The 13,180-nt window shown below is 31.3% G+C and overlaps 2 protein-coding genes across 2 annotated transcripts; one reads left to right on the top strand and one right to left on the bottom strand.

The window, feature by feature from the left end:
- Positions 1-3,699: 3,699 nt before the first annotated feature.
- Positions 3,700-5,659, bottom strand: LOC145639612 (delta(8)-fatty-acid desaturase-like). The gene has a single exon (XM_081690898.1). It carries the CDS (start codon positions 5,334-5,336, stop codon positions 3,990-3,992), a length of 1,347 nt encoding a protein of 448 aa, XP_081547024.1. The 5' UTR covers positions 5,337-5,659; the 3' UTR covers positions 3,700-3,989.
- A 5,863-nt stretch (positions 5,660-11,522) lies between these two features.
- On the top strand, positions 11,523-12,618 carry LOC145638589 (uncharacterized). Its single transcript, XM_081689576.1, has one exon. It carries the CDS (start codon positions 11,672-11,674, stop codon positions 12,278-12,280), a length of 609 nt encoding a protein of 202 aa, XP_081545702.1. The 5' UTR covers positions 11,523-11,671; the 3' UTR covers positions 12,281-12,618.
- The last annotated feature ends 562 nt before the right edge of the window (positions 12,619-13,180 follow it).

Raw genomic sequence — 13,180 nt, 5'->3', positions numbered from 1 at the left:
CAAGGGCATCCAAAAATTCGAAATACGAATACATGTTTATTGGTCTAAAGTCACGTTTCAAACATGTTATCTCTTTTTTTTTTTAACGCACATGTTTTCTCTCCTTATAAAGTTTTTTAACCAATTAATTACTTGTAGAAGTTGATACAAATTATAATAATAATGTTTTTAAAAATAACAATGTAACGTCGTTATAAAGTTATAAATGAGAGTAGAAGAAAAACCAAAGATAAGGGTGATAAAAAATCATGATAGCTTAACTTTTAAATGCAACCCCCACCATAAAAAGGTGAAAATGTTGTGTGACTGTGTGAGTGATATAAAACGTGTTTTTTTTAAATGTCACGATATTCAAATTGCTAGAAGAGATTAACTTAATTAAAATACTAAAAAGTGAAGGTTTTTTTTTTTTTTTTTTTTTTTTTTTTTTTTTTTTTTTTTTGTGGGTTTATGTATCAATGAATGTAATTGATAATAAAAAAACTTCGCATATGTAAAAAAAAAAAAATAATAATAAATTTTTTGGAGATAAATACATGATATGTAAGAAAAACAAACATGTGCTCTCTCAGGAAAAAGAAATTTAATTCAAGGAAAGATTGATTTACCAAGTGGTGCTTCAAAATGAGGAGCATTTGTCTGGTCCATGTGTTGGTCATGGCTCCAATTCTCTTCAACATTAGGTTGAGAATTTGGATTTTCAATAAATGATGAAAATAATAGAGGTTTAGCAATTGCTGGCATTGGTTGATTATTGGAATTTTCCTCTTGCATCTCTCTAAATTACCTTCTTACTCTTTCAATTTTCTACACCCAAAACCCAATGCTTTCTACAAAAGTTTTTTTTCTCTCTTTGAATAACAAAAACCTGTAATATTTTGCATACACATTTATAGATGGTGAGAAATGAACTTTAACTAACAAACAATTGGTGTCTTTAAAAAAAATCAATTATATTACGGAGTATATAAAAAACATACGAAGTGCACCATGATATTGTGACTTAGTAGTTGAGTACTTCCGTAGTTCTGTAGTACGTATTATAAATCTTAGGTATTAAGATTAAATTTGAGGTCACATTTATAACTTGATGTTGCATAAGCTTTGTTTACATGTGAATACAAATTCATTGGTGTAAATCACATAACGCTCATCAGCTTATTTACAAGCAAGCTCACTTTGGTGGTTAAATTATACTTTGATAATTAGGAATAATTGTTAATTGGTGTTGTTTTAAGCATGATTACTTGAGTTTTTTTTTTTTTTTTTTTTTTTGAAATAGATTACTTGAGTATTTAATACTACGTACAAAGTATATAAATTATTGATTGACCAGTTCTGAGGAAAGGCTAGAAGTGTGATTGTGCAATAATACAAATATGAAACTGATTTATCCGTTGTAAATCCAAGCAAATGGCCCAATGTGCTTTGTTCAATTTTTGGGCCAACCCAATTAGTGAATCATTGAACAATAATGGGCCAATCCTTGGGCCAACCCAATTAGTGAATTATTGAACAGTGATGGGCCAATCCTTGGGCCCAACACAATTACTGGTTTGTTTTTGCTGAGCTTGCATATGATTTGTTTTTCTAACTTCGCAAATCTCATGCTTAATTGGTTTTCCTCACTTGCCAAAGTATGTTAATACAGTACTCCCTTTTGAGCATTTATTCCTCACATAATAAAGAGAAAGAGGCATTGTATTAAGGGACGGAGGGAATATGTTATAAGAACAATCATTTGAAAATCAAAAGACAATTACCAGATAATTTGATACGTGTAAATTTTTGTATTGAACTCTTGTTATTAATAATTTTTAAGATATTTTTTATGACATAATAAAGATAAGTAGTACTCTATATCTATAAACTTCTATGACATTATATAAAGCACATTTTTTGGTGTTTAGAGATGCACAAGAGCGGGGGTAAGAATCGATCTCAGGATCTCCTGGAATTGGAAATGAAGTTCTAACCACTTAAGCTATCCTCACTCTCATAATAAATAAAGCATGTTAACGTTAATTTTAATTAATTTTTTTTTTAAAATGCTTGTCACTAATTTTGAGTAAATTATAGATTTAACATACTCCTTGATTAGTTTGTTTTCCACGTAGCTAAAGCCTTACATACAGTCTCCTTGAGAAAGTCAAGTAAGATTTTCCACAAACAAGACAGTTGCAACGAAATTTCTTCGCGTCTAATTCCATGTGATCATGTAAGGTGTGAATTTGAAAAGTATTGCAAGACTTTAATGGAGTACAAAATATCTTGATTAAATTAACATATAATTGAGTCCCACTCTCTTCACTTTTTTGGCCTTGCATGACTTTAGTTTGTAGCTTTGTGCATACATGAATATCATGATCAATTGTCCTTTAATTCCGGTTTTTTATAACTACCATTAATTTGAAGGGAAAAATTATGAATTGTCATGGTTTCTCCTCTTTTGAATGCTTTTTGAACAAATTAAATGGTTTTCTTATTATCTAACATTATTGATATTTTTGCTTGTTGCAATGTTGCCTCGTTTTATATAATTTGGATGTTTTTTTTTTGAGTTAGTGTTGTTACTTGTTTGAGGATTAAGTGTACATAGAGCCATTAGAGGTATGTACACCGAGTGTATAAAAGGCGGCATAAATCCACAATGATGCATAAATGGTGAAAACTAACACGGCGAGACATTATAATCAATTAATCATGTATTTGAGTACTTGTACTACATATTAATCTAATTGAAAGAGTGAAATCACTAGCAGAAAGCATCAATTAAGCAGCAGCAATAGCAAACATTTTGAAATCTTCAAATTCTTGATTAACAACAAGAAACCAAAATTTCAAGTACCAAAATCTAATCCAAGTTCACGGAAGTAGCAGGCCATCCGTGACAGGTGTGTATAAAAGCTTAGCACTTAAGCCAGCAATAAATTTGTTTTTGATATTATTTTTCTGTTACAACTTACAAGTGATAGTCTAATGCAGAAGGAATTCCCTTTCAAAGGTGGGTCCATATTCCATACGAGTACTTATCATCTTAGCATAGTGCTATAATGGACTAGTTCTTGATGTAAACACTTGGAATTTGCTGTCAATTTGGTAACACTTCTTTTTTTGTGGTTCTAATTGTATAAGCCAAAAGCCCTAGTCACCACTTTATAAAATGAATATCAAACCACACTTGACAAAATGATTTTGTTTGAACAACTAAAGCATGTTCGTTATTGTTGAATATTTTGTTTTTTTTGAAAAATTAAACTATTTAATTTGAATACTGAATATTAGTTCTCGGCTTTTTATTGTCAATTTTCAAAATATAGAATCTCACAGCCTCATAAACCAAACTAATTACAATAGCAATTTCTTCATGAGTTTTCAGAAAATGACTCCCTCCCAGACTTTATTGCTTACTGTATTTCTTAGCAATTTCAATTTCATGCCATTTGGCTTACTTTTAATCTACACAAAAGCCATGTAGCATACAAACTTACAAAAGAAAATCTGCTTAGGATACACGCAGCGTAAACCAGACTCAGAATATGAAATCTGAACAAGAGTTATATAGCTTCCACCTGAAGACCATATTACCTGCACCGGATGCACCTTTAAAATATTTGCTGCTTAAAAATACAAGTACCATACTATCTCATAATCGTAGTCATACATAATAAGAAAGAATTATGGACGAACTAACATCAGTTGAACAAGATGAAACTTCGATTTATGTAATATGCAGTAGTAACTAGTAATAATGTTTTGATTCATGTAAAGCAGGATAGATAATAGATACATGAATTCGAAGTGAGATTCCTAAAAGTAGTGAATCATATAGGTGCTGCTACAACAGCAGATAAATGAACAAAACCTCCATGTGAAATGTCGACAACAAAAACCTCGCATTATCCTTGAAGGAAAAGGAAAACAAAACTTGACTGGAAATGGCATGAAGCCATCAACCATAAGGTTTAAACAGCAAGTGGTAAATGGAATTAACCATGGGTGTTGACAGCTTCCCATAGCAAGTTCTTAGGCATCGGATTGGAGAGATCTCGAGCTTGAAGAGCTGCATCCCTAAGGGTCTTAAGGGTCGAAACATTAGCCTCCCAGAAAGACAGACTCCTGTAAGGCAAATTGTGCTTCTTGCAAAGATCCTTCACCACAGGGGCAACCTTTCTGAGGTTGCAACGAGGCAAACGAGGGAACAAATGATGCTCGAGCTGGAATTGTAGTCCACCAAACAACCAATCCATCCAAGACGCGCAAGCAATGTCAATCGATCCAAACGTCTGTTTCTCAAACCAATCATTCCCATGAGGCTGTCCAACATACACATTGGCAGAGAAATGGTTCAAAGTAAACTGAATGTGCTGAAAAGCCGTGACCACGAAGCTGGCGAGCACGAACATGAACCTCTCTTCCCAACTAGGCAAGCAGGAAACAAGAAGAGGATACCAAGTCCAAAACACCATAATCCCCATTATGTTCAAACCCCTATTGATCACCTTCCTGTTAGGGTTAAACAACAGCAAAAGGGTCTGCACATACAAATTAATCCTAGCAACAACCATCACAGGATAATATGTCATATGCTGATAACTCACAAGAAACCTTGCAACAGGATCAAAATCCATCTTCCTTCCATAGAAAACAGAGGTCATATTATTGAAGAACTTGGTTGACACCGCGAAAACCGGTATGTGTTGCAGATCTGGGTCATGATCTAAGCTATTACAGGCAATGTGGTGTGCATTATGAGTCCATTTCCACCAAGCCATACTAATCCCAGTCAAACAATTCCCAGTCAAAATCTGAGCAACCTTATTATACTTAGGACTTGACATAATCTGATAATGCCCAGAATCATGCCCTAAATAAGCACTCTGAATCCAAGCCATACCCATCAATGCACCACAACCCAGATGCACAAGCACATTATCAGACCAAATCACACCATAAACACATAGACTTAACATTATAAATATTGAAATAAAGATATAAATTACAGCATGCCCTTTCTTCTCAAATAAACCCATTTTAGTAAATTCATTATGAAGCTTTCTGTAATCCTTTGACATATCTGTAACCTCAAAATCCTTCAAATAATACCCATTAAAAAATTGATCAAGTTTATTCCATGTAGTACCTGGGTGATATGCTATGAATGCATCTGTAACATCATTACCAGCAAGTGCTAACAATGGTATATCTCCACCTGGATGATCTTTCGCCCAATTTGTAACATCATAAACTTTCCCTTGAATTGAAATCCATAGATCTCCTGCTTTGTTGTGATTCTTCAGTTCATCAGATGTGATGTATTTCTTTGCTTCCACCATTTTTAAACAAACAATGCAAGATCAAATCTTTCTCAGTTTTTCACCCTACCCAGAAAAGATTACAGATTTTCACGAATTTGAGGATGTAGGTATTGCACAACTTTATCAAATTAACCAAAATAGAGCAACCCCATTAAACGGGTTGGTTTTATTATGATTAAATTTGAATTTATTTCTATTTTTTTGGGGATTATTAGAGAGATATTTTCTGGGTTTACAATGAGAGGGGAAGAAGATGAGGATGTGAGCGGAGGAGCGAGGCAGAAGGAAGGGGAAAGGGTTGGAGTTAGCCTGTGAGTAGGAGTATATACCGTTTTAAAAAGGGATTTATTTATTTATTTATGGTGGAAATATATCAAAAATATTTAAAACAATTAAAAAAATAATGAGCTGTAAATAAAAAAATTGTAAAAAAAATAAATAAAAAAAATTTGGTATGAATGTGAAAGGAGTTGGCAAAAGCCAAAAGAAGAGATTATGAGTCACGAAGTAATGACCACAGAAAAAGGACAAGAATAATGCAAAAAATGGATGGTTGGTTTCTAAGGATTTTGAAAAGGTGTGGACTCAGTATAACGTTTTTGTTGATATTTTCTTGGCCTACTTAGATTGAATTCGGGTTGTCTTCTTCTATTATTCGAGGAACCTACATACCTACCTAGCTTAACGAGTCTTAACTGCCTTGCCTTATCATGGAGAAAACAAATACTCCATGGAAAACAAGCCAGCCTTACAAAATTACAATCCATCGAGTAATTTGTGTGATACATAGTAGTTTGTTAAATTTAAAGTTTGTGTTTTCCTATCGTCTCAAAGAGTACACAGAATCGTTGAAGGTGCATTAACAAAATTAGTTTTATGTCTAAAGTGTGTTTTATTTATTTGATTTTCATTCATGTGATCTAATCTGAATTTATTATACATAATTAGAGTTATTTTTAGCTTCTTTTTTTTTTTTTTTTTTTTTTTTTTTTAGCTACATCATATTATACCTTAACTTTATTTTTTTTAACTGAACTGAATAAATTATGAAAGAAATAAAATAAGAACTGAACTGAATTGAATATTTTATAAGAGAAATAAATTAAGAATTGAATTGAACTGAAAATAAGCTGAAGAGAACAAACCCTTGCTAGAAATTAATACTCTGCAGGATTTATTTTAATGGTTAGTAATATTGATTGAAACCAAGTAGCCCTTATGTACAACAAAGTAATATTTAAACTTATCTTATCTCATTTAGCTAATATAATTTATATTTCAATTAACATATATATATATATATATATATATATATATATATATATATATATATATATATATATATATATATATATATATATATATATATATATATATTTTACAACAATCAATATTACCTTAAAAGTCATTGGTAAAATTCGCTTCCCAATTGCATGTGTGATGTGTAATTAAATCGCTAGCCAAGTAGAGTCAATGTGATTATAATTGGACTATAATTATGATCAAGATTCGTTGTTGAATTCTTATATGGCTCTCAAAAGTTAATTTTCTTGCTAAATGACTATGAATAATATGATCGGATTGTTTGAAAATGAAACTCTGTAATTTAACATGATTGAGGTTAAAATAATAAAAAGGGGAGAAATGAAAACAATGAAATGACAGCAAGAAAAAGAAGCATATAAAAAAAGTAAACAAAGACAAAAAGGGAGAACGTGCGTGTCGTGCAAAGAGAGTAATATTCCCACATTCTACAACGTCACTGCCTCTCACCTGTCGACTAATTTAGATATTTTCATGAAAATGTTAAAGCCTTGACTCTATCTATTCTAGACGCTCCTTCATTAGCGCGTCTCTCATTAGTAATCACCTGACCTTTAATTAATCAATTTAATACAGTAGTTTATTTGTTTGATATGACCAATAATTTAAAATACAGTAGGTTGAGATCATACTGTATCAATCTATAGTTTAAAATAACAATGAATAATTTTTTTTTTTTTTTTTTTTTTTTTCATTTCATTAACTCATTGTTATCATTTGAAGGTTAAGATCACATCATATCATATCAATTGATAACTTAAAACATCAATGAATTAAATGTTTTTTTTTCCATTGACTCATTGTTATCATTTGAAGGTTAAGATCATATCAACAGATCAATAGTTTTTAAACACCAATAGTTTACATGTTTTTTTTTATCAATTAGATCATTTTTGGCATTTAGAGGTTAAGGTCATATCAATTGATAACGGACGTGTTCGGCAAAATATAGCTGTGAAGGTAGCTATAGCTGTGGAGGTAACTGTTAGCTGTGTAGGTAGCTGTTAGCTGTCAACAAGCTGTTAGCTGTGAAAATAAATAATTTAGATATGAGTGTTCGATAAAGTAGTGGTTGACTAGCTGTTACATATAAAAATCAATATTTTATTTTTAAAACCATAGATTAAATTTTCAACGGCTACTTGAAAAGCTACCTCTAATTTCAAAAGCTAATCTTTCTAACTTTTCACAAAAGCTACCTCTACCACTAAAAGTTACTCTAACCACTACTTTGCCAAACACTCACATTTTTTGATAAGTAGTAGTTTGACTTGGTCAAACCACTAAAAGCTACTTAAAAGCTACTCAAAAACTAATGCCGAACACGCCCAACATCAATGATTTTAAGGTTTTATTTTCTTGCCTTGTTCATTTGAAGTTACTATTTTTTTAGTTAAAACATCAATTCTTATATAAACTTGGGTATATTCTAGATTGTTTTTAATTTTGTAGCTAGCTAACTTGGCATGTTGTTGGCCTTTCCCTTAAATTAAAAAACTTAAGTGTCACATTCAAAATGTTAGTCAGAGCTCAAATTCGTGTATGCGTGAGAAGTTGAGAACCGTACCAGGTCATGCATGGCTTTGGAGGATATATAGTTGCACAAGCCATGCATTCCTTTTGAATTATATACAAAGTGTAATGCAAATACTATATTCGTTAAATATTACGTGCAACTTTTGAGTATTATTTGTAAGTTATAAATATTTCAAAATTGCACATAATATTTAACGGAAGTAGTATAATAATTTATTTTTTTTTTACTTGTTTTTATGTATACAAGTATATGTTTGCAAGTACCACATTATTGTACTATGTTAATATGTAATACTATTGTGGATTTGTGGGGAAGATATCAATGCCTCATGCTGTCATGCATGAGTTATATACTTGTATATAAGTACTACTTAATTATGCATGATATATTCTTGTTAATTATGGTGTTAAATTAAATTAAATTTGTTGGACTCTAATTTTTCTTTAATAAAATTTAATTTTTTAATTAATTGGGAATAACATATTAACAGATGATAACATGATTAATATACTCCATATCGATTGGGCTGGTAAAAAAAAAATCAAAACCTTAGGAGCTAAGTAATTTAAAGGGCTTAAACTTATCAATAGTCTTACGTTACTCATAAATTCATAACACGAATAACAATTTTGAGTGCCACTTGGGCGGCAAGTACAAAAATTCAAATTTAATACCTTAAGACTTAAGTATTATACAAGTATGCACATTGCACAACTAATATAAAATATTCTTACAGTAATAACATTGAGTTACTAATAAAATATACATAAACTAAAGCATTGAATAATTGGGTTGAGTGTGTTTATGGTCGTACAAAGTGGTTGGTTGTTATAAAGTTCTTCGTTCTAGTCGTAATCTTACTTCATTGCTGTTTATTTGATGTATTTATTTCTTAATCTGTCATACTCTATTATTTAAATTTGAGATGGTTAAGATGAAGATTATAGGCTAGCAAATAGTATGTGATATCATTGATACATGTACTTCTTTCACAACTCGATCTTTCCAAATATATGGATCAGGGTGCATCACCATTAATAAAATGGTTAAGATTTGGTAAATAATTTAAATGTCGTTTGTTCCAAGTCCAGCTAGGCAATAACAATATAACGCCAATAACTCAAGGTCATCAAGAACCTATTATCTATAACTTATTTTAGAAATTCTTCCATACTCCCCATTAAAAGGTTAAAATAATTTACGCACGCTACTTTGATCAATGTTTATGGTAACTATATATGAAGTACATAAGATCAAACATAGTTACATAAACCCTTGTTATTAAAGTCCTATCAGAGAGGTTAATACTTTACACTAAATATTTTTAATTATCTATTAATGTGGATTTCATCTTCAAAAAGTATTTATTAAGGCAACTCGGTCTCATATGAATATATGATAGTGTTTTTTCTCATACATCAGTGTAAATCACATATGAGCACCTAATTATAGATTTATAGATGACAATGAGTTGCAGGTTTAGGGAGTGTCCAAAAAAAAAAAAAAAGTACTCCGTAAGAACTTGTATGAATGGGCTTTATTTCTGTGGTGCATTCTGCATTTCTGCCCATTATAAGTGCTTAAACTTCTTTAGCTGAGCCCAGTTACAAAAAGTCCATACTCCCTGCTAATCAGCTTTTCAGAACTGATGAAGTGGTCAAACAAAGCCCAAACTTTGAAAATGTTCATGAGTTGTTGTTTTTCTACCTAATTTAGGATGTGTTCTGATTTAATGAACTAAACTGATTGAAACTGAACTGATTTGAATTTTTTGGAGTTGAGCTGAACTGAATTGAGCTGAGCTGAACTGATTGTTTATGAAATAAGGATTTTAGGAACTGAGTTGAACTGAACTGAACTAAACTAAACTGATTGAATCGGAACTGAACTGAAATTAAGCTGAATATAACAAACTCTTATATTATTTTTGACAAATCTTTTTGTTACCATATAACCCCATATTTTTATTATTACCCTCCCATTTTTGCTCGCTTATTTTGCATTTTTCTTACTCACCGACTTTTTACTTTATTGTTCTTACTTTCTCCATTTCTTCCTTTATCTTATTTTCTTTCTCCAGTTCAGTTCAGTTCAGTTCAGCTCAACTCAACTCAGTTCAGTTCAATTCAGTTCAGTTCAGTTCAGCGTAGTTCAGTTCAGTTTAGTTTAGTTTAGTTCAGCTCCTAATTTCCTTCTCTTATAAAATATTCAGTTCAATTCAGTTGATTTCAGCTCAGTTCAGTTGATTTCAGTTCAGTTCAGTTCAGCTCAGTTCAGTTCAGTTCAGTTCAGTTCGATTCAGCTGAGTTCAGTCAATGAGAACAAACCCTAATTTTACTTTTCATAAAAAATTTTACGTAGTAGTTTAATCTACATTAAGCAAGTAGAACAAATAAAACGAGGATTCTATAATTTAACCGTTAATTAAGCTCCACCTCCACTTGTTCTAGATTATTTTTGTTTGCATTGGTTCTTAATTAACCAAAAATTTGTATTGGCTTCTAATTGGCCATGATTCTCCTCTCTTTATCTAGATAATATACTAAAAGTATATTTCATCATTATTACTAGTCATAATTCATACTCCAACTTTATATTGATGAGACCACTTCTAATTAGTAATCTAGACTTGACTATCTTTCCATTCATGCAAACGATGGGCCCTTTAACACATGCTTCCTCAGAATTCTTCCTTTAAAACATTAGACATACTAACATTTTTGCCAGAAGGCCCAGTTTATTTTCTTTGCCAATTGTGACAACCTGGATATTATTATTTTAAATTTTTTTTATGTATAAATATTTCCTCCTTTAGCACATTACCATAATCTAATTGAAGAAAATAAGATGAGCTAACAACGTCATTTCTCAACTAAACATGTTGCAGATAAGGTGGTACCATCTTTGTTTTCTTTCCATTTCTTTATTTCCCTTCCCCCAATTTTATTGCTTGGATTATTTTAGACAAAAACCCCTTTATAATGTCCATAATTCCAACATAATCATCTCTTAAATCTCGATTTTCTAATCTATCACTTTGAAAAACATAATCCGCTCATCAATAAATACAATATACATACTATAAAAAAATCACACTATGCATAACGATCGTAAAGATAGACAAAATGTTTTAGGCTTACAGATATACTTAAGGATAATAATAAAAGAAAGTCGATAAAATTGGATGATTTTGTCATTCTCTAAATATACGAAGAGTTTATATTATCATGACTCCCAATAATCTCTCTAGGGTCTTTCAATATATGTCAACTCCAAAGCCAAGAAATGACAAAATCTATGTCTTTCAATAATCAATAAATATATTTCATGGAACATTCTGAAACTGTACCTCTCCTTGAATTTGTGGTCCTTCATTGATACTTCTAATTAATACTCCAAAATTCCACCAATTCAAGCATAACATAAATCTCTTACTCCATAAACCTGTATTTTTCTCCTTAAACACTCAACTCTTACTACTAATTTAAACAACATGGAAACTTCACACCCTCTAGCAACAGAGAGCTTCTCATACAGTTGGTTAGCAACAGAATCAGAACTACACAAAACCATCTCAAACAACATATCAGAAACTTCTCACAACTTTGATTTCGACATTTCAATCTCGAAAACTAGTCCCTCTTCAATTGTTCATGCTGATAAACTCTTTTCAAATGGCCTCATCCTGCCTCAGTCCCTCGACGAGTCAGGGGACAATAACTACTATGCTTCAACACCATCACCATTGCTTATCAGTTCTACAATTCATCATCATCATCCATCTTCGTCGTCGTTTCGAAGAATGTTCATGGGAAAATGGAGTAAATTTGTACCTAGGAAAATAATCAGCAAGTACATAAAATGCTTGATTCCTAGGAGAGAAACAATAGGCAGAGGTGGAACAAGAGTTGATGATGTGAATAGGATAACTTGGGAAGTAAAAAGTTGGACTACTAATAATACTCCAGTTGTTTCTTCTCCTATGAGAGATAATTCAGCAGCTTATTGTTCAGCAGCAACAGCTTGGAGTGATATTGATGAGAGCTCCATTCGTGATGCTATTCTCTACTGTAAAAGATCTAGTACTGGTTTATGTAATTAGTCTTAGTTAATTAAGGTTTTCATTTGTTTTTAATTTGTTTAAGCATGTACAAATGTTTTGTATTTTTGTCCAGTGATCTTTAGATGATGAATATTTTTCCCAATTTTGGATTTTTATTGTAATTGTTCTGTTGTGTTAAGTTTGATCATGCTAGGCTTTGAATGTATAGGGCTACCTACGTGCGGGTGTGACAAGTACTTCAATTTGGTTAGTTTACGGTTTTTGACTCTAAGGCTTTAAGGTTATAAGTTCAAATGTTATATAAGGAGTTTTTGAGAGTTGGGGTATCATATATCCTTTATTCATAATTAATGGCATGACAGGTTATTTCATACGAATTAGGCCTAAAAGGAGTGTATTCTAATCGAATCATCTATCTTATTACAATATAACTCATAATCAATTAATTTTCAATTCCTATCTATTCTTAGGGTAAGGCCTCTTCACTCAATTAATTATTAAAAAAAATTAATTATTTAATTAACTATAGAACTTGCAAGACTTAGTACGAACTCGTGTATTAATTCTTGAAGAATTGTTCTTGAGAAAGAGGTTTAAGTTGAAGGGCCCAGAAAGAGTGGTTTGTCTAGTATAATAGGAAATGCAGATTTTGATTTGGTAAGTAATATTGCAACTTTTGATTTGGTCGGTCCACCACTCGAGCGCGCACTCTCATTAGAAGACACCTTTTTGTTTGTACAGTAGGCGCTTGTAATTTAGCTAGTTTAACCATACCCATTATGTTGGGCCTATGTCTATCTTCCAAATTATGGGAATCATTATTCCTACTATGACATACTTATTAGAATCGTTTCAATGTATTTTTAAATAATAATATTTTATAAATTATTCTTAATATTTATTTAAGATTGCATTGATTAAAGATTGCATTGATAAGTA

Source organism: Chenopodium album, chromosome 7 (genome assembly GCF_948465745.1).
Source record: "Chenopodium album chromosome 7, dcCheAlbu1.1, whole genome shotgun sequence".
In the NCBI taxonomy this organism is placed as follows: Eukaryota; Viridiplantae; Streptophyta; class Magnoliopsida; order Caryophyllales; family Amaranthaceae; genus Chenopodium; species Chenopodium album.
The sequence above is the reverse complement of the archived record's forward strand: the minus strand, read 5'-3'. Positions and strand labels throughout refer to the sequence as shown.